This window comes from Micromys minutus (assembly GCF_963924665.1).
Source record: "Micromys minutus genome assembly, chromosome: 5".
Classification (NCBI taxonomy): domain Eukaryota; kingdom Metazoa; phylum Chordata; class Mammalia; order Rodentia; family Muridae; genus Micromys; species Micromys minutus.
Genome location: NC_137974.1, coordinates 45,812,902 through 45,839,131, shown reverse-complemented (window position 1 = coordinate 45,839,131; position 26,230 = coordinate 45,812,902). Strand labels below are relative to the sequence as shown.

At 43.1% G+C, this 26,230-nt stretch overlaps 1 protein-coding gene across 1 annotated transcript in view; it reads right to left on the bottom strand.

The window, feature by feature from the left end:
• Window positions 1–1,084: 1,084 nt before the first annotated feature.
• The window catches only part of IPO5 (importin 5), a 30,427-nt gene continuing 5,281 nt past the window's right edge, over window positions 1,085–26,230 (bottom strand). Inside the window, exons 2-25 of the mRNA XM_080917168.1 lie at window positions 25,440–25,520; window positions 22,946–23,138; window positions 21,398–21,500; window positions 20,547–20,643; window positions 20,107–20,211; window positions 17,581–17,703; window positions 17,375–17,495; window positions 15,754–15,841; window positions 14,934–15,040; window positions 13,473–13,597; window positions 13,300–13,389; window positions 13,044–13,217; window positions 11,569–11,787; window positions 10,266–10,349; window positions 8,037–8,291; window positions 7,473–7,569; window positions 6,717–6,889; window positions 5,995–6,106; window positions 5,857–5,912; window positions 5,019–5,141; window positions 3,945–4,164; window positions 3,170–3,398; window positions 1,716–1,857; window positions 1,085–1,226 (exon numbers count right to left, since the gene is read on the bottom strand). Coding sequence (XP_080773294.1) covers window positions 1,140–1,226; window positions 1,716–1,857; window positions 3,170–3,398; window positions 3,945–4,164; window positions 5,019–5,141; window positions 5,857–5,912; window positions 5,995–6,106; window positions 6,717–6,889; window positions 7,473–7,569; window positions 8,037–8,291; window positions 10,266–10,349; window positions 11,569–11,787; window positions 13,044–13,217; window positions 13,300–13,389; window positions 13,473–13,597; window positions 14,934–15,040; window positions 15,754–15,841; window positions 17,375–17,495; window positions 17,581–17,703; window positions 20,107–20,211; window positions 20,547–20,643; window positions 21,398–21,500; window positions 22,946–23,138; window positions 25,440–25,520 — 3,204 coding nt within the window. The 3' untranslated portion in view covers window positions 1,085–1,139. The remainder of the gene's footprint in view (window positions 1,227–1,715; window positions 1,858–3,169; window positions 3,399–3,944; window positions 4,165–5,018; window positions 5,142–5,856; window positions 5,913–5,994; window positions 6,107–6,716; window positions 6,890–7,472; window positions 7,570–8,036; window positions 8,292–10,265; window positions 10,350–11,568; window positions 11,788–13,043; window positions 13,218–13,299; window positions 13,390–13,472; window positions 13,598–14,933; window positions 15,041–15,753; window positions 15,842–17,374; window positions 17,496–17,580; window positions 17,704–20,106; window positions 20,212–20,546; window positions 20,644–21,397; window positions 21,501–22,945; window positions 23,139–25,439; window positions 25,521–26,230) is intronic.

Below are 26,230 nucleotides of genomic sequence, written 5' to 3'. Positions count from 1 at the left end.
CAAACTATGAAAAATGTTAACACTGAGGTTTCAACAGAAATCTGTTAAGATCCCTTAGAAAATTACTCAAAGGAAACAACAGCTAGTCAGTTACTGCTCTGAGGTTAATACATAAAGAAAATTTCACACATTTTACTGAAATTTTCAGTAAATAAGTTTAGCCATAATACTTGTAAAATTAAAAAGTTCAGAAGCTGCGTGTGGCTCTAAAACAATAACAATCTGCAATGAAAATCTTAAGCCAAACCTTTTTGCTCTACAGAACAATCCTAGCTTTAAGAAAGCTGGCTGAATTTGCAAACCTTCAGAATACCAGTTGTGAACTGAGTAGTTTAGCTGTGTTATAGCTGAGCTCAATTAACTTGAAGACAGCAGACACACTTCCAAGGCGGCACTGCAGAGTGTGGTGGTAACACTGAGCCAGAACTATCACCTTAAAAAAATATCAGATCCCTCTTGTATTGAAACAGGAAAGAAATGAGGACAGACAGCACTGGAGTCCTACACAGGCCTCTGTGTTTCAATGCTGTTTATTGAGGAGTGAAGGAGACTACGGCAGACATGCCAACGACACTTCACATTCAAGGGCCAGGACTGGGGCAGCCTCCACAGCATCACTGCATAGCCTTCTGGGAAAGAACCAGAGTGACATCAAGAGACATCAAGAGTCAGCCCCATGCTCTGGTCTGTCAGCGGTTGTTTGCAGCTGGTAAAGGCTTCTCTCCCTAACCCCGCCGCCCCCGACTGTCACTCCATCTGCAGAATAAACACTGGGCTGTCCCCAGTCTGTGTACCACACGACTATGTGGATGAATTGATCTGAAGCTGCTGTCCTTATGTGTTTGCAGGTCTACTGAGAAATAGGAATCGTTCCCCTTTCCTTCACGTGGGTCGGACACAGCAATAGAAAAATACTCTGCAGTGCTACCATAGGGCTCACAGGGACCTGCTGCTCGGGTCTGGCGAGGTCCACGGCAGTCCACTGTGCACACAGGGTGGCCTTCCCTGTGCAGGGCTCCAGAAGAATGGCCTACACACAACACTACTGCTCTCTTGCTCAAAAACAAAACAAAGAAACCTAAACAAAAGGGTAAACGTTTATTTGGAGTTAGTCTTCTGGCAGGTGGTCTTCAGGCCCTTCAGGCAGAGTTCAGGAGATCCTGTATGGCTGCCTGCTGCTCCGGACTGAGTTGTGCTATGCATTCAGTCCACAATCCTCCAGAAGTCTAGGGGGGAAATGCACACATTTAGACAAGGTGATTTCTTCAAGCACTTGGTAAACAACATGCAAAGACTTTACCAATGCCCAAACGCTCTATACTTTAACTTGATGATTACTGTAAAACCAAGAAATCTGTTCAGTCTTTCAAAGTTCATGCCTCTGCCTCAATAAAACTAGTCCAGCAGCTGGTACCTTAAAGCAACCTATATACTGCCTCAGTCACAAAGTGAGTCACCCATAACTGCTTTATCCTGCTATCATTAAACTGCACCTTTTCCTCTTCTGTATTCTGAAATTAATAATCATATACTAAGCACCCACTGAAGGACTTAACATGCTTAATGATAAGATTATGTTAATAATCTATTTTGAAGCTTGCTTAATATGAGAGTACATTTGTTAATTCCTAATGTACATCAAGAACAACAGAAACGCCAACCAAATACCTAGAATATTTAATCTGTCCTTTTCCAGTTCAACCGAACCAGCTTACCTGTACTTGGCGAACTACATTGGCCAGACGTTTGGCACAGGGGTCTTCATGTTTAATGGCCTCATGCATTTCTCCTTCTGCAATTATACTGAATATTTTCGGTAGATTGGTATTGTTTGGGCCAAGAACAATTGGATGATTACTAAAAAGAGAAAAGAAAACACTTTTATAAATGAGCTCTGTGAGGAGTCACTCATGACCACTTACTTCCCTTGTCCTTTTGTACACAGTCACATGTTCATTAAGAGCAAATGTCCTTCTGGCTCAGTCAAGAAGAAAGCCAGATGGTTTTACTTAGTAGGCCTGCAGTTTCTTATGTAACTCAGAAAAAGACAGGCCCATTCCTCAGAATTTAAGACCAAACAAAAAAATTCAGTGCTTTGTATTAATCTGCACTGTTTCAAAAACAAAACAAAACAATAAGACAGTTTTATTGTCTGTCTCAAGTCTGTAAACTCAGCAAGTATGAGGCTGGAGGAAGAAGAGGAGCACCAAGTTCAAGACTAGCCTGGGTAGCTTACTGAGACCCTGCTCAAGGGAAAAATAGAGGGCTCAGCAAAACTGTGTTGCCCAGTACATGTGAGACTCCTGGTGCAAATAAGGTACAATATCACCAAGAATAACGTTTGATATACTAGAAGGTCCCACAAAGGTTACTTGGGTATTTCAAGAGTAGAGAGTACAGCAGGGGTTAAACTTCAGGCAGGCTTAATGGAAAGACACAACAGTGAACTTGAGTATAAGTGACTGGCACAGGTCACTTCCAAAGAGATCAAATAGCTTGAGGACTGCTATTTCAGATGATGGCAAGGACGTGTAGTCTGAGGGTGGCGATCACACTCCTCCAAGCTTTGGGGTCACACAAAACATTTATGAACCTGAATCAAGCAGGCACGAAGGAATATGCTACCCCCCCAAACCAAAACCCTGAATTCAGGAATTCTATTAGACATATGAATGAATAATTGAAGCACAGTAATTAATAGTGAAAGATCTAAGATTAAAGTCACAGCCAGAGGGCTGTGGAGTAAGAAGGACCCCAAGGAATCACTTTAATCCAAAGTTTCTAAAGCCACTGTGTTGCTGCAGCTAAACACCCGGGGCTGGACACTGTATAAGTGATACCACGCAAGGCCAGGTCACTGTGGCTGCCTGCTGGGCTCCATTTCTCAGAGACAGGATGCTCTTGAACTTGCCCTGAGATTTCAGTGTGACTTACCATACCTCACCCACACTGACCTGATCTATGCACATATATAAGAAAATACATTGTTGATGGTCACTTACATGAAACAGGACTTGCTAACAGAGAACTTCAAGTTACATCTTTATCCAAGCGTTAAAATGTAACAGGGCTTACAAGGCTACCACACACACAAGCATGCTGCAGGCCAGAGCTAATGTGCATGTGCGCATGCACAAGGGAGGCGAGGAAGAGGAAGGCTGGCCTGTACCTTTCAATCAGGTCGCACAGATAACTGAAGGTCTGGACAGCTTCTTCTTTATCTTCATGTAGGGGGAGCCATGACAGCCAGTGTGGTAAGACCTCCTCCACATTCACGCAGTCGGGCTTGAACTTCATGATCTTTCCCACTGCCGAGATGCAGTTCTCTGTGGCATTGACATTTTCTTTGGTCTTAGAATCTGCAGACTGAATAACTCGCACAAGTAGTGGAAGTGCTTCTAAAATAAACAAGTAAGAACCGGTCACCTGAGACGCACATGATCGGGTCCATCTCTGGTCCATCAGCAATTGCTAAAGCTTCACTGTCCCAGGACCATATACAAGGGAAGGGACAGCAAGCACAGACAGGAGACAAGAGCTACCTGAGAGCCGGCACACCACAGCCTACACCTGCCTATGCTTGAGAGCCTCACGCTTTAGCACTGCCAATTTCTCCCTAGACAGGCTGGCCCAGCCCTAGATGCCACCCACCTTCATTCCCTTCTATGAGAATAAGCACAATGCAGGTTATACTGCAGATGGGGGAGAAGACAAATCACAAAAACAAGAAAGATGGGGCCTAACCATCTCTAATGAGATCTGATGCTTTCTTCTGGTGTGTCTGAAGACAGCTACTTATATATAATAAATAAATACATCTTTAAAAAAACAACAGAAAGGAAGGAAGGAAGGACGGACGGAAGGAAGGAAGGGAAGAAGAAAGGCAGGCAGGCAGTCGTGTGGTGAGGAGGCAGGCAGAGGGCACACAGAGCGAGCGCACGCACCTGTACAGAAGGGGCGGTAGTTCTCTCCACCATACTGCGCCATGACGCCGAGGCCATACGCTGCAGCTTGCCTGACTTCTGGGCTGTTGTCACACACATACTGGAGCATCGGCCTTAAGAAATATTCTGCATACTTGAATGAAGCTGGACTACAGTGTTCTATGATATCATCGAAGATGCACAGTCCCCACTGTCTGTCTGGCCACGGTCTATGTGGACACTATAAAATGAGATTCCCTTTTAAGCATTGGATACGGGCACAAAAAATGTAAACAATCCATGATGAACCATCTGCTTACAGAATGTACCAAATACAGGAAGTGATAGCCACTTGTTAAAGCAACAACACTGGAAGGAATACATACATACATTTACGTAACTTCACAGGAATGGATGTGTGTGATTTGTTTCAGAATCCCACACACTGCATGAAGAACAGACAGAGCAGCAATGTGCACACACGCTCTGTGAGGAGGTGACCAAGCACAGAGCACTGGGCCTGCAATCCCTGTTACCCAGGAGGCTAATATCACCCTGCTCCAAACTGGGACCGGTGGCAAAAGTCTGTCGTCCCAGATACTTAGGATGAAGCAAAAGGGTTCCAAGTTCCACAGCAGTCTGGGCTACTTAGCAAGACTATCTCAGAAGAAAAAAAAACAGGTGTGTGAGCAGAGGCAGGAGAAAGAGGGGCTTCTGACAGCTCTGCAGCAAACTGTTTCCCTAGGATATGCAATGTCTTGGCCTCTCCACAATTGTGGCTATTAATGTATGGGAAGCGGTGTGTGTGCAGGAGCAGAGGTGTGATAAATCTACTTGTGGTTACTTTGTTAACCTTAAACGGGTTCCAAATATTTGAGAATCAACTAGATGAGCTTATTTACAGAAGGACACAACTGCAGACTATCCAGCAAGGATCACCGTTTCAAGGTACTGAGAGGACATCGAAAACACATGAGGCTATGCATAATTAAAGGTGTATGGTGACAATCCCACCTTGGAGGCCCATTTTAACCCCAGTATAAGACATTCTTTACAATTCAAGGGTAAAATAGCTTTGAGAAGATTAACACTTACAATCAGGTTGACAATTAATGGGAGCAGCTGTTCAAACCACGGCAACACCTTTTCTTTGTAGCTACTGAATATTGAGTGTAAAATATCTGACACTTTAGTCAGTATATAAACATCATTATCATCCTAAAAAAGAAACACAACACAATCCCATGAGTTAAAACTATCTCTTGAGTACTGAGCAGTAACATCTATACTATACACTACTGAGACCTGGGACGCTGAAGTAGCCCTGAGGTCTGACAGTAAGCCTCTACCACTGAGGAGCAGCAGAGGGTAAGAGCTGTGCTTATTGTAGCTGCCTTGGAACTTCAGGTGAGCCCGCACACCACAGATGCTGGCCGCAGCTGAGCCTGGTGGTGCAGGCAGGCTTGTGATGCCAAGCGCTTGGGAGGGTGAGGAGAAATGTCCCAAGTTCAAGTCCAATCGGCAAAAACACTGAAAAACTGAGATAAAAGTCTTCCTTTCCAAATAGAGAGGGCCAGGGATATTAGCCCAGTAGAAAGAATGCTTACCTACAACACACAAAGAAGCCTTAGGGTCAACTGCCCCTGACTGCCAAGAGTCACTCTGGACAACCACTGAGTGTGGGAAACTACCATTAAACACAAATGATGCTGTGAGCAACCTACGGCATCTGCCGGCTACAAATGCTACCAGAATAAGGAAAGAAACACCCAACCCAAAGATCAGTTCATCTCAAAAGACTTATTCTATAAATGCCAGATTCTCATCAAAGTGAACTGATTACATCACACCAGGGAAGGTGACCTACAACTGAAGCACACAGACAACTCAGATGCAAAGGTCATGGGAGTGAAGTTCTGAAGGAATGACTTACCTCATCTTGTAGTGACTCTTCAACCTGTTCGTCATAGTCTTCATCTTGTCGTTTAACTACAACATACCCAAATAAATGTTTTTAAATGATCACACAGAAAGCCAAGAACTTTGTCCAGGATAAAATAGCGAAGCTCACCTTGCCGCAATTCTTGATTTTTGAAATGTTCTTCAAGCTTCGCCTTCAGTATCCCCCCCAGCTCCTCAAAGTGTTCATTGTTGAGGCACCCGTCTCCCATGACTTCAATGCACTGAGGGTGAAGAAAGCAGAGGTTTGAGAAAAAGAACCAACTCATTACTCCTTGAGTGTACTCTTCTAAGGATCAACATTCCACAAAAAGAACTTAGAAACAAAAATTTCTTTAGGACTATCTTATGTGTCAAGCTGTAGATTCAAAGTCAGGACATTAACCAACTTTTACCATACCCACTTTGCTTTGACAGCAAAATAAGATACAGAAAAGGTAAGTAGGGAGATTTAGGAATTCACAGGAGGTCCTAGGCATAAACCCGAGAGTCCTCAACAGGCACTTAATGAGGCTCAGATAACAGCAGCACTTTTTTCTGTGAGCGCACACTAAATGCCTCATGCAATGGAAGCTCCAGAACTATTAACTATATAACTAACTCCCTCTGCCTCTACCAATCCTTACAGCTAATCTAGTTCTCAAAAGGTAACTTCTCAACCAACAAATATAATGACCACACCAACATTTCAGAACCAAAAAAAAAAAAAAAAAAAAAAAAAGCAAAATCTTCAGAAAGTGATTTGTTACACAAACCTGCCCTAATTTATTTAGCAGACAACCAAGCAAACATGCCCCATAAAAAGGGAGGGAAATATTCAGAGAAAACACTCACCTTTGCAAAGGAGTGCATTATTTCCGAGAGGACGTCTGAGTCAGGCTCTGTGCCAATGGCCTTGATGAGAGCGTCACACATGAAGTGCCACATCTGTGTGAGGTACTCGGGGCCCCGGACTCTTGCACACTCCAGCAGAAGAGGCATGGACTCTGCAGCCGCCACTCGGACCCGTTTTATCGTTAAGGAAATGCACCACCATGGAACCCCTCAGTGTCCCAGCATTCTACCGTGTGCTACGCAACATGTCCTGCTCACCTAGGATGAGTGCTGTGTAAACACAAAGTAGGTACAAAACCAGCAATGGCTTCATGCCCTGCCCCCCACACCACAGAAGTATGTCTGGAAGCGTGAAGGATGGATGAAAGCTTCGAGGCTCTGCTTCTGTGGTACATCAATGGAGGCTATAGCTTCCTACCCAACTACTCGGGATCCTAGGTAGGACTTGCTGGCTTTCAATGAGGACTAAGTGGCTCTTCCCAATCTACTACCATTTATAAAGTAAAAGGCCTTGGGTAACTTCCTAAATAGTTATTTCAGAGGCTAAAGGCTGGAGAGATGACTCAGCTCTTAGTAAGGTCCCTGAGCACCAACTTCAGCATGGTTACTACTTTCCTTTTCACACCTTTGGTGCAAGGTGAAATGAAGGTGCACCCAGACAAGTCAGCACGTGCACAGCAATGGTGATGCTCAGTTCAGGAAACTGAAGATACTACACACACCCAGAGATGCTCATATCCAGCTGTTGAAGGATATCATCATGGAAATAAAACTTCAGCAGCGGGACCATCAGTTTGACAACCTGTTCAGTGTATTCCACGAAACCTTCCTTTAATTCCTTAGCATAACAAACCTATAAGGAAGGAAACCAAGGTTACAGGGTTTCAAAAGATCAACACTGAAAACAGATGTCAGCTTTTAATACTATAAGCACATTTCTGTTCATTTATTCAAGAGATATTCTTAGTCCCTATGTAGACTTGCCTGAAATACAGAAAAATCCTTTATTCCCCATAGCCTAATACCCCAAGTCTTCTGTAAACATTATGTGACAGGGTAAAGCACTTGCTGAGACCCAGAGTGGTTGTGTGGGCTGAGACAGTAGAGGGGCAGCCCATCTCTAAAGTTGTTCTTTGACTTTGTGTGCCACAGAACTTGTGTGTGTGCATTCCCAAACACGCATCACACAAAGGGAGCAGGCATAAGCAAAGGAGAAAAATCGAGAAGTACAAAGGTCTAATGTGTTTGCATGAGGTTATCACAGTCTTATGAACCAATGAGATGGTGTAAACCAAGCTCAGTCAAATCACAGAAACATACCAACATCTGGCAAGCAGTTGACTTTTCTTCCAGTCCTGCAGTTTTAATACCGAAACTCTGCTGATCTCCGAGATTCACGAATTCCCAGCCATCGTCATCACTCATGCTCTCCATGTCCTGGGTATCTAGAAGGGCCACTTCAGGCTTGATTGAAGCGGTCTTCATCAGCGGCCCCATAACCACGGGAAGGTACTGCTGGAATTCTTTCCCAAGGATTTTGCACATCCTAGCCCATGCTGAGATCATGTAAGAAATCTGGGGGACATTCAAACAGGCCATGAGGCAATTGGTAACAGACATGTAAAGCCATATGTCCTCCTTAAGAAAACATTCATAGATGTGTTCCTGCATTTCCCAATGTCATACACGCCAAACGTTCCCAATGGAGCTGGTGGGTAAGGCTGTCCTACTTTTCCCCCATATGCAATTACAATTTCTCCTCTTTTTCTGCATCTGTACCATTAAACTAAAAATGAAGGCCGACTTTCAGGCATCAATCTTTTTTGACGAAGAACACACAGTGCCAGGTACAGCATCCACTACTGAAACTCCACTCTCCAGTGTGGTACCAGCACAGAAGGCAATAGGCTTCACCATGACACCTTCATGCTTTCTTCTGGTTGGTCCTTCCCTTCCTGAGGTCAACTGCCTGCCCACACCTTCCCCGACCAGTGCCATTCCCATTTCTTATGTCACCTGCTCTGCAAATTGCACCTTTCATAGCTGAGTAACATCCTGGTTAGCACATGTACCATGTTTTTGTTACCACAGGTATGATGATGGACAGCTGAGCTTACTGTGTCCTTGCTGTTGTGAAGAGCCATGACTGTCAATTGACAGTGGTAGGATGGAGTTCTGTGGGCATTTGCCCTGCAGCACTATCCTCAGTCTCTAAGACAGGGTCTCACTGTGTAGCCAGGGCTGACCTGGAACCCTTTATATAAACTAGCCAGGCCTCTGCTTCCCAAATTCTGGGATTTAAGGTGTTGAACACTACATCTGCCTTTATGTAGACCAACCTGCCCTGCCTCCCAAGCGCTGGGGTTAACATTCCCCATTTCCTATATCCTCAAGGTTAATATAATCTAGTATGTTGTCATTTATTTTCTTGATAATAACCATTCTGCTTGGGGATAACCTGACATATAAAAATAGTTTTAATATGTATTTAATTGTAAAAAAATAGTACATTCATTTCATAATGCTTTGTGTCTATTTTCTATATGCCAAGCATTCTATGTTTGCCAATATAAAGCTAGCACTGTAGTCCTTCCCACCTTCCTTACAGCTATGGTCTCCACTCTCCCTACTCTTGGCTGTTTCCATTCCAGCCTTTTACCTGTCTACACAAAGATGAGTATTTACAAACTACCACCTGGTGAACAAAGGGAAACCCAAAGAGGATCTTCTGCCTCTGTACAATGGCACTTTCCTACTTGACTCTGAGGAATAATTGTAAAAAGCTTATGTAAAGTTGATGGTTGACACAGGAACTATCAGTGCCTTGTGAGATGTTACCACTGTCAATACCACTAAGACAGGGTGACCACTAAGACAGGGTGAGCACCGTGCTGTGCTATGAACACTAGAATATAGCGAGAGCTTTACGAAGGAGAAAGCTAGGACTCAACCATGCCTGTGCATACACACACGTTCCTTCTGAGGTGACGGAGCCTGCATCTGCTCATGGGAACAGCTGTGGGATGAGTGGGCACACACACAAGGCTGAGACTTCTTTTGACAAGGGGTATAAGTCAATGGCAAAGGGCCAAGAGACCCTTTACCCTTGAGAAAGATCTATGCATCATTAAGTATGAGGAGAAATCTACAGCACAATTTTGAATAGCTCTGCTCCAGAAAGCAAGCAGGGCCAAGTACAGAGTCCATAAAGACAACAAACCTGAGAACAGAGAGAGCAGGAGCAGCTAACGGGGCTGAGCACAGTTCCAAAACAGCCATGGCCACTGTCTTTGTAACCAGAAGTTATGATAAGAACATCTCGGGAAAGTTGTCATTCACTTTAAAACTAACATCTGGGCTACAGAGATAGCTCAGGGGTTAAGAGCTCTCGCTGTTCTTGAAGAAGACCTGGGTTCAATTCCTAGCACCCACATGGTTGCTCTGGACCATTTATAGATACACTCAAGGTGTATTATACACATGCACGCATGCAGGAAAAACAAGATCCAACCAACAAACATTGCATTGGCACATGCCCAAACTGCTTACCTGAGGGTCATCATCTTCCATATCATTGAAGTCTGTCTGCGTCTTCAACAACAGCTGCATCACATCTGAAGCATCCTGCATGAACTAGAAAATATGCAGAAAAGGCCATCCATCTTATTAATGCATATCCCATCAGAGATGAATGCCTTTATGTTTGCCTCTTCTGCAATAGCAATACATCAACAAAAGAAGAACCACCATCCTCCTAACACCAAAACAAGCCCGGATCCAGGACCAGCTGGATGGCTCAGCATGGAAAGGAGCGTGAGGATTTAACAACCAGAGGTTGACTCCTAAAGTTGTCATCTGATCTTCACACACACTGTGATGTGTGGCACTCCCCGCCTTCCCAATAAGTTAAATGTTTTTTTAAATCTGTATCTTCCTTTTGGATCACAACCATACAAATAAGATTATTCAGAACTTTATTTTTCTATATTGTATAACTAACATAATGCTCTAACAAAACACACTTCACTTACCATTTAAGGTAAGAAGGAAAAAAAATTCTAATGGCATTAAAATCTAGCTGATAGCTTATGTAATTTAATTATGAATAAAGAAAATTTGAGATTGCTTCATGAAAGTTAGTGTATAAAGATTTTATATGAGTTCCATTTGACTGCAGTTGACAATCTCCACTGTAATCAATGAAGCAGTGTTCCAAAGCTAATTTAAAGCCATATATATGTATGAAACACACACCCCATACACGCATACACACATAAATACAATTTTTGTTTAGGCTTAGTGCCCTTAGAAAACAATTCACAAGTAAGTAAGTAATGATTTGGGTCAGGTGGTGGTAGCACACACCTTTAAGGCCAGCACTTGGAGACAGGCAGATCTCTGAGTTCAAGGCTAACCTTGTCTACAGAGTTCCTGGATGGCCAAAGGCTACAGAGAAACCATGTCTTAAAAAACGAACAAAAAAGAGTAACAAAACCAGAATATGGGCTTTGAAACAGTAGGACAAAGATTGAGTGCTGTCACTGCTGTGGGTGGTGGTGGCATGACACACTTTTAATCCCTAAACTAGGAGGATCTTTGAATTCATGGCTATCTTAACAGCCAGGGCTAAACCAAGTAACCAGACCAAATCAAAAGCCTTAATATTAACAATGAAAAAAAGTAGGAAATTATGTATTTCTATTTAAAATAGAATGTGTGAGGGGAAGGTTAAGAAAAACCACCCTTTAGCATTCAAAGAATCATTTACTAGACAGAAAACAAAGCCTCGCACAGTCACAGAAGGGCTGGAGCCTGGCTCAGGAAGGCCGACCTCACACAGTCCGTCACTTACTTTCTCCTTGCCGACAGCCAGACCAATGAGGCTGATGCACTCGATGGTCTTCCCTCTCAGCAGCCTCAGCTCCTTCTGGACTGCATTCTCAACAATGTGCTTCAGTGATGGCATAAATAAGTCATAGTAGGGGACAAACTTTTCTTCTGCAGTATCTGCAACTGATGCAATGGATGTCACAACTTGTTCCAAAACTAACTTGGTGCCTTTCTGAATCAGCTGAAGGGAAGATATGAAAGCAATCATTTCAGTAACTAGCTAGAACCCCCCTCCCCCATTCTTGACTTTTTCTGAACAGATATTATGGCCACTTTTCCAGAAGTCAGAAGCACAAAAAACAGTCTGGATGCATTTTTAGTTTTTCTCTCTCAACATGTTTCTTTCTTGGAGAAAGATAGTGACCGCTTTGCCTGTGGCAGACATGATTCTCCAGAGTCTCTTCATTTCTCTACCAATGGCAACAGCATGCTCAGCAGCCTCGCTCCTAGGCTACCTGAACATGCCTCAACCAACTTCCACACATGGGCCGTCTGGGAACCAGCAAGATAAGATTCTCTCTGAAGTCAAGTTCACTGTGCAAACTGTACAAGCAGCCAGCTCACCTTCAATGACTTCACCTTCTTTATTCCCACCTCCATATTGTCTCTGTCACTTACTCAATGGGTGCCCAAGCCTTTGCTGTGGCTTCTGGGGCATTCCTCACAACTTACTCCTCTGCTTTCCAAACACACACCAGTGTCATTGTGTCCACACCAATTACAGGAAATGAGCTGTTTGATGTGTGGTGGTGTGACATGGGTTTATGTTGGGAGTCTAACAGAGACACGGAACCTAATTTTCCGTACTTTGTATTAATTCCTTCTCTGAGATGGGGTCAAGGTTGGCCATGAGCCTGGCCTTTCCTATTTTCAGTCTCCCAAGGGCTGGCGGACAAGCCAGTGCTTCCACACTTGCTCTTTAGCATGCACCCCATTTTCTTAAGTGATCCGTTTTCATGGGTTTTCTCCACACTTTCTATCACACTTGACAGCGTGTTTGCATGCTATGCCCTGCAGCTGACACTATAGCAATCACATATGCCACTGTGGTGGCCAACTCCTACCATCCCAGAAATTGGGAGGTGGGCACACCAGAAACTAGAGGAGCGTCCCTGGCTACAAAAACACACTTGAGGCCATCCTGGATTTAATGATTCACTGACTCAAAACTGAACAGAATTCCAAGCAAAGAAAAAGGCATTGTTATCCAAGTTTGCCATTTCTGTCATTTTGGCTACTCATCCTCTTACCCCACCCCCTTTTTTTACCCAATTCGATCCACACACGGGTTTTCACTTTGGGCTGTCTTTCCTAAGAGCCTGGAGTGTTGGCCTGCTATTTGTGGGTTTCTGTTCCAATGACAATGCTGCTGTCTTAGGTCTCACCCATGCAGCCAATCTCAGGTCACATGCAGAGCCTGAGAATCTAGAAGCTTACCTCCTGGAGCTTGAGTACCATAATGGAATGCAGATGCTTCACCAAGTTATCCAAGTACGGAATAAGCAGTGACTTGGGACAATCTTCAGTGAAGTTAATGAGGGCAGCCGCTGCATGGGCCTGCACCCGTTGGTTGCCTTGGTCTTCCATGGTCTGAAGCAAAGCTGCGATCACCTGGAAAATTCAACCAAGTGTTTTGAAACATGTGTCCTCCCTCCCTTTAAAGTGTGCAGGTAACTGAGGACTTGCTACGAACCTTCTCATGAAATTTCTTTTGAAAACCAGGTGCAAAATCTGTAGCCATCTGACCCACAGCATTGCAGGCTGCATACCGGACTCTTGGGTGCTGGAACATGTTCCTTTGTGTTAATAAAGGCAACAAACTCCATACGAAACTTAAGTAATTATAAAATATTTATTGGTACTTACAGGATCCTGGAGGAAAAGTAAGACAAAATTTACAATCTCATTGAGAATTCCTTCCATCTGCTGGTGGCATCCTTCACCAATGGCAGATAAGGCCATCAATCCTGCATGCCGGTATTTCCAATCAGCTGTGGAAAGAATGACACACAACACAGCATTCGATACTCATTCTCACACTAATTCTACAAGAGAAATGTGTAGAAAAAAAAAACTTAGTGGAAGAACACTAAAATTTCTCTCTACAGTCATACCATCGTGAATGACCTCGGGGCTCATTGGACAGAACTCATTTCCCATGTGTGAATTTTAGAGACTGACCTTCATCTAACATTGCTGGTTTCTTTCCTACTCTCAAACAGACACAGCCTTGCAGATGTGCAGCTGAGGTTGAGCCTGCCACCTTCCCTCACAAAACACCACACCCTGCACCATGGTAGTTAATGTTCTGGCCTTCTCTTCCAAAGATTAAGACTTTCCTGGGTTGGGTCTATAGCTTGCTCAAAGGTAGAGTGCTTACCCATCATAAACAGGCTCTGGGTTGTACCTCTGGGATCAAATATAGAAGAAAGCAAAACAAATGTTCCTATATGATTGAGGGTAACAACAGAAACCAGGACTTTTGGTGCCACACACAGTTTCCTGGTTAGACTGACGCATTGATGCCTTTGAGGAAAAGCCAAAGGAAAGCCGCTCATTTTTCAAAAACTTTTATCGGGTAAAACTCACCTGTACTCTAGCACTAGTCATAACAGTTTCTTTTTGGTCAACAGAACATTAATTCCACACTGCTTATATCAGTGGGTTTATTGTTAAGAAATGCAGCTGGTCTTTGTAGCACAGAGATCAATCCCAGATTCTAGAAGCAGAGGCAGTGGGATTGCTATAGAAGATAAGAGCACAGCTGACCACTGAACGAGTTAACACACGGCTTAGCGTCTAACTGCACACAATGAAATGTTTCCTCCTTTATCCCTATCTTTAAACTAACTTACTTAGTTATTTGTAAGCAGAGTCTTATGCAGCCTGATCTTTGACCATCTCGACCCCTAAGTGACTGCTCTCCTGGTATTACAGCTGAGTATCACCAATACCTGGCCTCAGAGTTCCAGGCCAGGCACAGCTAAGACAACTGTTACAAGCCAAAAGAACCAACAACAAAACCAGTTGTCTACCTCTATGCAATGATACTAATTCTGCAGGGGAGAGAAAAAGAGTATCTTTAGCATTAAGGTAAAACTTCATTACTGAGACAGGGTCTCAATTTAGCCTTGCACTTATGAAACTCTTCATGAGATCTCAAGTACGGGGACTATGGAAGGCGTAACCATGCCTGGCTCCTAAAGACAGTCTTTAGACTGAAAAGAATTTCGTCAGGAGAATGGAAGAATTAGGTTAAGCATTCTAGAGACAAGCAGACTAACTTTAAACAGTCAACATTTGTTAAGGGAAGCATAGGTAGCTTACGGTTTTGGAGCATTTGCATAATGTGTTCCTTAATCATGGGCAGAACGAGTTTTCCACCAAGTCCACAGGCCATCCGGTCTAACGCGCTCTCACCAGCAACTGCATTGCTAAACACACAATGAAATTACAATAAGCAAAAGTATATAGAGCAAATACCTGATAAGAATTCAGTCTTTTACCTAAGTTGTGAGCTCAAAACCCTCCAGGTAGAGAAGAAAACTGTGCTAAATTAGGGGTGGATACTAGGGTTCTTGCATATCAGGCAAGAGCTCCACAGTAGGTCTACACCTCCAGCCTGGCACACAAAAACTTCAGTCACAGTCTACCAGGTTTGTTCTGTCCTTTTGTCTGCATATTTTTCAAGAATTAAGAGAAGCTCAGAACCAGCAGGATGTACACCACTGTTTGTCTCTAAGATGTCTCAGGATGTGCCCCGGCTGGATATTAGCTAGCAGACCAGATCATGCGCATGCAATCTCACACACTCACTCACACGAACGCACACACACACACACACACACACACACACTCTTAATTCTTGAAAATATAAACATGTTGTTGTCGTGGCTATTTTCCCTGATGCACTTCTTACTAACCAAGGAAAGTGCTGCTTTAAGAACATCCATTAAGTGCAAATCTTCTTAATGCTGATTATACATGAAGAATAAAATATTATCTATGTGATACAGAAGTGCATCTAATAGAAAGGCCAACTTTAACTTGAGTTTAGGGATAAGGAGAGCCAGGTCTCAGAGCCTGCAGTCTCAGCCCAACCCGTCCCACTGGGCTTCCCCACCTTGACCCAGGACTGTAGATTTACCTATCGAAGTCGTCGTCCTCCAGCTCATCAGCATTTGCCCAGTCCTCGTCTTCTTCTAGGTCAACCATCATTGCCAACATCTGAGGAACTAAAGTCAAGAATCAATTTATACCTCAAGACTGAATTTATTTTATCAACATGTTTTGTTTTTAATACAAAAAAATATTCCTCAGGAATTTGAAAGAAGATTGATTTTTTTCCCAAAGGAACACATTTCCAGCTGGCCTGCCACACAGGTTCTACAGCCTTGTTCAAGCAAGCAGGCTCATGAATATTCATGATATTCATGGCCTGGTAAGATGGGTCAGTGACCTGGTTTTATCCTGGAACCTACATAATGTGGAAGAAGTAGCCATGAGTCTTCCAAGCAAGCCTTACATAAAAGGACCTGAAAGGGCAACACAAAACACTAGCAGCTCCACCCTGGGACCTGAGTGCCTGTGAATGCAGGTAGGTTTTGAGTTCACCACTCCACACGAATATCAGGAACAACTCCATGCATCTCCCAAATCTCATTCTCCCTTGGTTCCTTTAAACCCCAAGACACACTTATTAACCACTGTTGTTTTTATTGTTACCAATGCTAAGCCAGAATCCTGTCTTACTTCTAGATAACAATGCTCTGTTTTACATACATACATACATACATACATACATACATACATACATACATACATACATATATATATATATGTCTCCTTTTCTCTTAAGCTTGTTGAGACAGGGTCTTATGTAGCCCAGGCTGAGCTAAAATATACCCTGCTAGTTTGAACCTTGCCTTTTGGCAGATGGTTGATCAAAACTTACTTTTAGTATTTGCAATTACAGCAGTGTCTTTATCTCTCTGGCTTGTAACTAAGTCTTAAAAATGCTTTCCTATTAAACTTCTACTTGGAAAACCTATCTATATTTACTAGGATCTTTAATCAACTCCCAATTATTTTTTTAACATGTTTGAGTGGGAATTTTTTCTTCTGCATAAACAGTTGTCTCAGTGTCCCTTACCAGGGACCTCACAGGCCACACAGGTCAGCTTTGCTTTCCACGTGAGCCATCAGTTCTGACACCCTCACTCTGCTTCAGTGCACAAGAAACCCTGCCCCCTTGGTGTGAGGCCATGCTCCATGGTGCTCATCTCCCCATTCTGGCCACTTAGGACCCGCTCCTGTTGGTGCTGGTGCCTCACCTCTCACCTGCTCTCTCTAACTATTGTCAAGCTTAGATCAAATACGTATGACAAGCAAGCAGTTTTCTTTGCTGTCAATCCTAGGTGTATTACTGCATGCTTTGGAACTGGCAAATGCTAACAGGAGACCCTTCCCTTGTTCCTGCCTTTAAAGTATTAATTTCATCCCTTATAGGAGAAACTACAAAGCATCTGGTGTGCATTCACTTTCTAAAACTAGCTCAGATACCTATTAGCTCATGATGAAAGGGACTGACAGGTTGGTCCTAGCTAAAGTATGCCCACATCATTACAGTCACACATACAGATAAAGGCACTGCCCAGATTCACCCAACTCAACACATACTCATATTCTGAATGAGCTGAGAAACCACACAAGTCCTAGCAAATTTATAATTTTGCTTCATCCCAAGCCTTTGCAGAGCTTTGACTTACTAGTCTGTGCGATGATATTGGTGTGCTTTCTTAACATAGCAGCTGCAGTCTCTGACAGCGTCACAATCACTTCAAGGGCAAGCTGGCGCTGCATATTATTGAGGTTAGTGTCGCCACACAACTGCAAAGACAAATAAATCCGCATACACTCAGTAATCCAGACTACCCGAACACGACAAGAACACCGATTGAGGGAGTTTACTTGCCTTTAGACTTAACTGTAGAGTTGCTTCTAAGTGAGGGCGCAAATACTTAGGAACTGTATCTGCAATCTCAACAAGGGACTTTAGGACCGAGTCATCATTCTGGTAGCATGAGTCATTGACAGCCTACAAATGCGGAAACAGAAAACAAGTGTGCTCAGGACTCACTGGGGCAATGGTAACGCCTCATTCCTAAGAAGCACTAAATATTTGACCAGTGCAACTAGGCAAGTGAAAATGTCCTACCTGGAGTTAAGACAATACCAGTCCCTTTGAAGAACACACACACTCACTCACATGAGAGCACATGCACACGCACACACATACACACACAGGCCCAAATCCTGGGAAAGCAAAACCTAAGCCATAATGAAACAGCATCCTAACTATAAGAATGGCTTAATCACACAAAACGGGGACCTTGTCTAAACTGCTCAGCTGTTGTTAGTAGAGCCACCATGAAAACCTGTACGACCCACATCTAGATGCAAAATCTTCTAGGAGATACAGCTGAGGTCAAGAATCAAGACCAGGAGACACTGGCTCTGGCTGAGGAGGGAACCACAAGATTCTCTCCTCATACATCTCCCATGATCACAAAAGCCAAGTGTTTCTAAAAATGGGAAATCACATGACCTGAGCCTAGAATCTAGCAACTTATTTTTAGCAGTAGTTGTATCACAGGTTGAAGCCTTACCACAGAAAAGCGGGTAACTGGTTATGTAGTGACTATACCCAAGCTTTTCTTGAGCCAAGGTCCACTATGTTAATCTGGTTGGTCTGAGCTCATCATGTAAACAAGGCTGGCCTCAAAACTCAGTTCCAACTGCTTTTGCCTCCAAGTGCTGTGATTAAGGACATGAGGCCCCGTAACCAGCCCAGCCTTTCTGTCACTATTTCCTAAGTAATACAACTACTTACAAAGCATTTGCCTCCTGTTAGGTATTACAAGCAACACAATCCCACACATATCAACTTGCTCATGTGCAGTGTACTTCACACATGCCCACTGTGTGGAGGCCATTGGCCATTATCAGGTGTCTTCCTCTATCACTCACTCTGAAGCTTGCCCTTGGGCTAGCATGGCTAGCCATGAGCGCCCTGGATCAACCTTGTCTCTGCCACTGTAGTCAAAGTGGGGCTTGATTTACCAATGTTATTATCTGTCCGGTACAGATCACAGACCATTCTGTGATAGTCTTCTAGTCTAGTTGTACCTATGCACTTGCTTGTGAAAAATAAGCTATTTTATAGTACTGCATTTTATTTCTTCTTCATATTTTGTAACAGGAACATATACTGGCATTTAAAAATATATACATGGGCTGGAAAGATGGCTCAGCAGCTAAGAGCACCGACTGCTCTACCAGAGGTCCTGAGTTCAAATCCCAGCAACCACATGGTGGCTCACAACCATCTGCAATGAAATCCAACGCCCTCTTCTGGTGTGTCTGAAGACAGCTACAGTGTACTCACATACAATAAGTAAATCTTTTAAAAAATGTACACACTTTTTAAAAATGAGTTGTGGTACCTATGTGATTTAATTTTAGGATAACACATACTTGCTCCCAACCCCCCGCCTCCGTGTCTGGTGTTGGACCACTACTGTACAGAAACCAATCTTTGATTTTCTACTAAGGTAGGAGGTAGCGTTGGAGAACTAACTCGTTGCTGGGAACTAGCAATGTGAAGAACCATAAACTTCGAGCTGCAAACAGCAGTAAGGCCTGCAATAGAGCACTGTAGTCCTGACTGCACTCACTGTCAACCCTCCACTTTGTAGGAGTATGCTCTTGGGCAATCTTGTTCTCCCTGCTCAGTTTCTCCTTGTACAAAAAAAGGGATGGAAATCTTATAGGCTGTTTGGTAATTTGATAAGTGCTCATAAAGCCTCTACACCAGACTCTAACTATCACGTTAGGGCTGAGATGTAGTTCAACTGGTGTGTGCCTCGGATGCAGGAAGCCTGGTACTCTCAACACCACACAGAACTGATGTAAAGTTCAGAACTTAGGTAGAGTCAGGATGGTAGTGTCATCCTTGGCTACTTAGCAGGCTATAGGCAAACACGGGTTACCTTTAATCATCCCTCAAAAAGAAAACCATAGAAAATCCTAAAGAACAATCAACAAAAACCAAAAGCCTGTCTTAAGAGCACTTAGAAGGGTTGAGTTTGAGTGAAGCTAGGCTATAAGACCCTGCCTCAGCAGGGAGTTGGGCTGGGGTGGGTGTAGGACATGGGAAGGCAGATCTCTGAGTTCCAGGACAGTCTGGTCTACAGAGTTAAAGTCCAGGTGAGTGAGAGAAAAAAGCTTTCAGGGGTGCAGAGGTAAAGGAATCTGCAGCCATGACTGCGGTTTGAGCTTGACCCGTGACTCAAGAGTGGAACAGAGGGAATTTTCCCATTTGTCTTCTGATGCTCACAAATCAGCTCATAAGATCAGGAAATACGGGCTTAATGGGTACAAATGCCCTCCTCTCTGACAGAATCTATAACTGATGAAAATGTAAGCCCCTGGATCTTACCTGTAGGAAGCCAGGTAGCAGGTCTGCGAAGTGTTTGAACAGAGCAACGTTGTGTTCATTGGCAAGGATGAAGGCAGCTGTAGCTCTGGCAGACAATGTCCTGATCTGCAAGAAAGGCAGAAAGGTCACAGTGAGGCAGCTTTGGCAAACTCAGTGAATCCAGCATTTATATTTTTTAAGGTGTAAGAGTAAAAATGGGGGGCTGTCAGGATGTCTAAGAAGGCTACAGTGCTTGTAGCATATGCTTGGTTCCCAGCACCCACATAGAGGTAAGAGAGGATCAGCTCCTGAAGCTGCCTCTTGTAGACATGGGCATGCCAGCACTCACCCCCCCAGAGACAAATAAAACTGGGAAAAGAATGTAAAAACAGCCCTTTATTCCTTGAACTCAGGTCAGAGGTCAGACCTAGAGTCAGTTGTAAAGAAATGAAATGTTTTACCGAAGGATGTTCCTGATCTTGCATACACTGAACTAACATCCGTTTGATGACATCCAAATAGTGTTGTTGCTGGTTCCCAAAAATTCCAGGAAAGTTCCTAAGAAACGATTCAGAAGACCCGATTTTAAAAGCTTTACCATGTTTCCAAGGTGTGGACTTAAACCTGATTAAACAGTATTCACCAGTCCTTAACTAGCCCTCACTGCATGGTCTAAGTGGTGAACAAGGCAGTTGAGCTGCACAGATAGCAGTGGCCGCCCTTTTTACCTGTCTCACCTGGAAGAAAAGCTTGACTGCAGGTGGGCTGAGAGCAGCTGCACCTGAGCTCTGCACACCGACCACCTTGCGTCCAGTTAGTGACCAGGACATTCAGGTTGTTCTACCGTGCACTTGGAAAAGTTGAACGAAACACCAACTGAACCACACAGCGATGTGTGAAGCCCATCACACAGTGCCGACAACTAGCACAGTTACAAACTAGTGCTACTGACACCTTAAATGCTAAGCTGTAAGTAATCACTTCTCCTAAATACAAAGAAGTTTATTAACATATTCCCCACAGAAGATCCAGAAACATATTCCACAGGGATAGATTTTTAAAATAGCATCAGCAAAGTGGTTTTTTTAAAGTTGCACTTGGTCCTGTGTGAAAACCCTTCAGAACTGTCAGAGTCGCATACGGAAATGGCCAAGTGTGTAAAGAGCAGCTGCTTCTTCAGACTTGTTTCCAACAAAGACAGAACTAAAGAAATTGTCATAACTCTCAGAGCTGCGAGGCTAAACAGTCAGCGAAAATGCTTTAGATGCTAGTGACATTGAAGTTTTTAAAATATTAAAACATTATAATATACCAAAATATGTGAAGGGCAGCTTCCCGAAGTCCCATGTTTTGTGAGCTGACTGAATCAAAGAGGAACTTCAAACCTTCAGGCCACTGGTTGTTGCCGTCCTCATCTACAAATACAAAATCCAGACATGAAGTGTGCATCTCGACCTTTATAAATGCACGTGACTCATCTCATCGAACACCAGTGCTATTCACATCTCCTTAAACCAATCTACCATAACAGCAGGATGTAAGAAGACAAGTGTGCATGTTGGGTTATACATCCCACACTGGCCTTGCCCTTGGTCAGAGCAGTCATGTGGCCAGCACACACTGTGCAGTGTTTGTAGGGTGCTATGTGTGACAGGGCACCAGAAGTGTTTATTTAACAAGACTGAAAACTACAAAATTTAAGCCAGACCCAGTGGTGCAGGCCTAGAATTTCAACTTGAATAGGACAGGAAAATTACAACTTCAAATCATCTTAGGACTAGTAGTAACGTATTTTTTAACCTAAGATGTGTGAGGCTTTACATTCAATCTTCAGTAGTTCAAAATTAAAAACCAAAAACAAGCAAAGAAGCCTATGTCTAGTCCCAGCCCTCGGGGCTGGAGGGGGACTGCCCTAGTGAAGGCCAGCCTGGACAGAGGGAGTGAGCACACGAGGCACTGTGGTCCTTAGACTCACTGCTCACACTGCCTCAAGAAACTAAAAGTCTGAGGCAGCTCGGGCAGCTGCAATCCTGTCTGTCTTCTCTTTTTCTCTTCTACATTTTCTTCTTAAAAGCTGATCACTGAGCTAGAGATGGCTCAGCAGTTAAGAGCACTGACTGCTCTTCCAGGTCCTGAGTTCAATTCCCAGCAACCACAGGTGGCTCACAACCATCTGTAATTGGATCTGATGCCCCCTTCTGGTGTGTCTGAAGAGAGTAACAGTGTATTCACATATATAAAATAAATAAATCTTTTAAAAAAGCTGATAATTAAAAAAATGGACAAAACCAATTCTTGCTTCTAACTTTATCTGTGGCTCAGGCACTAAATTCCAGTCTTGAGCACACCAGTCACATACTCTACCTTAGCTGCACTCCTACTACCAAAGGCCTTCACTGTTCAGACTTAAAGGTTAAGACAGGTCCAAGAACAACAAACAAAACAACAAAGCAAGCCTGTGCTATGAGACCCTAAATAAAAGACAACAAATGTCAACAAGGGCACTTTGAATAGCAATTGTTAAAATATTAGAATTAGACCTCATGAGTACCGGAAGTTTTTGGGTCTAAATGTAGACTCTATAATTAGATTCATTTTGATGGAATACACAGTTATATATCTGTAAATATTCTATAATCTAGTTTTGAAGAGAGGAAGGTGACAGCTGGCATGCTGACTCAAGAAGCTGGGGCAAGAAGGATGTCAGCCTGGCCCATAAAGAAGACACAGAACAGGAGAGGAAAGGGCCAGGTACCAGCACACAGGGGCAGGCCGGGGAAGGAGCATGTCTTAAAAATGCCCAAACAAACAGGAACAACTAGTGAGCCCTTCCCCCTCCTGTACCCTACAGTGCACAAACCTATTAAATTCCTGGCCAATTCTGCAGCAATATCACAAATTTTTTTCCTCATGCTGGATTGTGTTTCCATCTGAATGATCATTAGCAATTCACTCTTGATGGCAGTCTGGACATCTGATGGAAGAGCTGGATAGACTTCATCAAATGCAGAGGACAATAGACGTCTTAGGAGAACAGCGGCCATTTGTCTAGCCTATAAATGGATAACACTGTTATTAACTCGTGTCTTACCCTGTGCCTCTGACAGGCTTCTCTGTCCTATAGTTACAGCTCATTCCAAAGCACCTTTAGGTTTTGTTTGGAGGTGCGTTTGAAAACTTTACTGATGGTATTCAGAGAGTAGGCAGGCTCCCGAGGCCCCTCCTATTGTTATGAGGGTCTGGAATGGAACTTGTGAGGGAGATGCTCAGTGCAGTCATAATAATCTAGAAAGCACAGGTGAGAATTCAAATTGATACTTCAAGGGGAACTGTGAATCACTTACCTATCTGGCTTAGCCTTTCCTACCTCACCTTCTGCTCAATTTGAACTATTCTTGTCATTAACTGCCCTTCCTCATTGGTCTCTTTGGTAAAATGCTATGAAATCCATTTATGATTCTCTAGTGTGAGCAAACCCGCAAGTTCCCAGTAGCTATAAAGAAAGCATGGATCTAGCTCAATGTGCACAGGACTCTGCGATTCACATATTATTCTGTGGAGCCAGGTGGTGGTGGTGCACACCTCTAATCCCAGCAGTCAGGAGGCAGACCAAGGCTGATCCAGGACATCCAGGGCTACAAAGAGAAATCCTGTCTCAAAAACAAAAAAACCAAACCCAACCAACCCCTGTGGAATACATTTATGATGACTTCCTGAGTTAAGGGAGTGCCAGTCAGATGTAGAGGCTCCTTTACAGTTAATATCTGAGCTAAATCAAGCCGTACACAAATTTTGACATGCCTTCACTATGTGATTGGCCTCATAGAATTAGGTAGCTCCCTTGTTAACCCTGAGGGTCTTCACACCATTCTGAATTACAATGTGTGGAAGAACTGGTTGGTTAGCAGCTATTGTGCGTTGTTTTGTTTTCATTTCCACCAAACATCACAAGCAAATGCTTGACTGTTAGCAAAGAGTGCCTACGACGTTGCTGTGTATGTTAGGTTTGTAGACAACATTTTCTAGACCCGAGCATACAACACTTTTCCCAAAGTCAGAGATATTCAGTATGGAAGGAAACAATAAAACAAAATACTAAACATACAAAAAAAAAAAAAAAAAAAAGCAATCTATAAAAGCCATTTTTACCACAGAGGAAATACATTAAAATTCCAGCAAATCTGAATCTTGTACAATAGATAATTCACTAAAAACCCTAACTCCCTGGCTAGGCAGGTACAGAAGACTCACATTATGGGTGGCCTGGGCTATGAAGGGGGAAGTGGGGAGTTGGCTAGTTATTAAAGTGCTGTAGAAAGCTAGTTATGGTAGCGTGTGTTTGTAATCCCAGGGCTGGGAAACCAGAATCAGGAGAAATCCTGGGGCTTGCTGACTAGTCATTCTAGCCAAATCAGTGAGTTCCGGTTCAGTGAGAGATCCTATCTCAAAGGATAAATGGGAGTGTTGAGTGTGGAGAACTGAGTCCTCCCTGGCCTCCAAATACATGCGCACACACAGGAATATAAACCAATAATCTGGGATGTAGCTCTCTTTTGGACACCTGTCCTTTTTTGCCTAAATCTTCATTATAATGGTCCTTCTAAAATTATATTTAAAAAGGTAGCACACACCTTTAATCCTAGCATTCTGGAGGCAGAGGCAGGTGGATCTCTGTGAATATGAGGCTAGCCTGGTCTACAGAGTGAGTTCCAGGACAGCCAGGGCTGCAGAGAAACCCCAGAAACTGTTCCTGAGCTTCTTTCCAGCACACACTTCATGTAGAAATGGCGACATATGTTTGTTTTATAAATTTATTTTCAAATATTTGGTGAACATTAAAATGCTGCTGAGGGGCTGGGGATGGCTCAGCACCTGCCATTCTTGAGGAAGACCTGGTTCCATTCCCAAGACCTGCATGCTGTTTACAGCAATTCATAGGCACTTCTCTGGTGTATGTATGTATGTATGTATGTATGTATGTATGTATGTATATATGCACAAAACACTTATACATATAAATAAGTAGATGTAATTTTCTCCCCAAATGCTTTGTGAAAAGTTCTTTCTTCTTTTAGAATATCTCAATGAGAGAATCTGATTTTTATAGCTAGAAATTTGTTATGTGTGTAATGCCAAACACTTGGAAATAGAGACATGAAAATTGTGAATTTCCAGGTCATGTTAGGGTACACCAACCCCCATCTCAAAACTAAGAAAAGGAACTAACTTTTAACTATTAAGAATCTGTTGTAAGCATTCTGATATTTAGTAATGAATCACTGATTTCCTATTAGCACTGCGCACCACCCAACACTGCAGCACTCCGAGAGTTAGTGTCAGTGTTAAGAACTTACCTCCTCAGCAGCTGTTGTGTTTCTGATGGCTTGTAAGAGGAATGTGATCTTGGACCGGCCTGGGATATTCTCATAGGTTTCCTGCATGAGACAAGGAAAAGTTGTGATAAAATGTTAGACATCATCATGTGAGCAAATCAGTGACAGCATAAGGGTTGGGATGTAGTCAGTCAGCGAGCAGGGTGTGAAGTGCTATATCCCACTCTACTTACCTCCTCATGTTTGTATACTTTCAAATCCTATGTCTTCTGGCTAACAATCAATCAATCAATCAATCTCAAATGTGGTCCAGAATGATTCAGTAGTTAAGAGCATTACTGCTCTTGTAGAGGACCAGGGTTTGATTACCACCATGGCACTGTGGCTCACAACACACAATCCAGTTCCAGGACCTCTGTGCATCAGACACTCTCTTCTAGTGTCCATGGGCCTCAAATATAACATGAGCATAATGTAAAACTGCAAACAAGTGCTCACTATGATAGTGAATATATATAATACATATACATATTTTATATATATATATAAAACTAAATCCTAATCTTGTCAACATTTCAAATCACAATTACTTAAAAACATTAAATGCATGCCTTAGATAAAGCAATAAAGTATCCAAATTCTTTATGCTGCATTTAAGGAAGGAATATTCTACCTCTCAAACGATTTGTAATGCAAAGAAACTTGGCTAAAAACAGTTGATTAAACAAACAAGAAACAAAACCAAACCCCAATGTCAAAAATCTGTTTCTATTAAAGAAGGTTTTGTGGGTCAGAATGACTTCTCCTAGGGT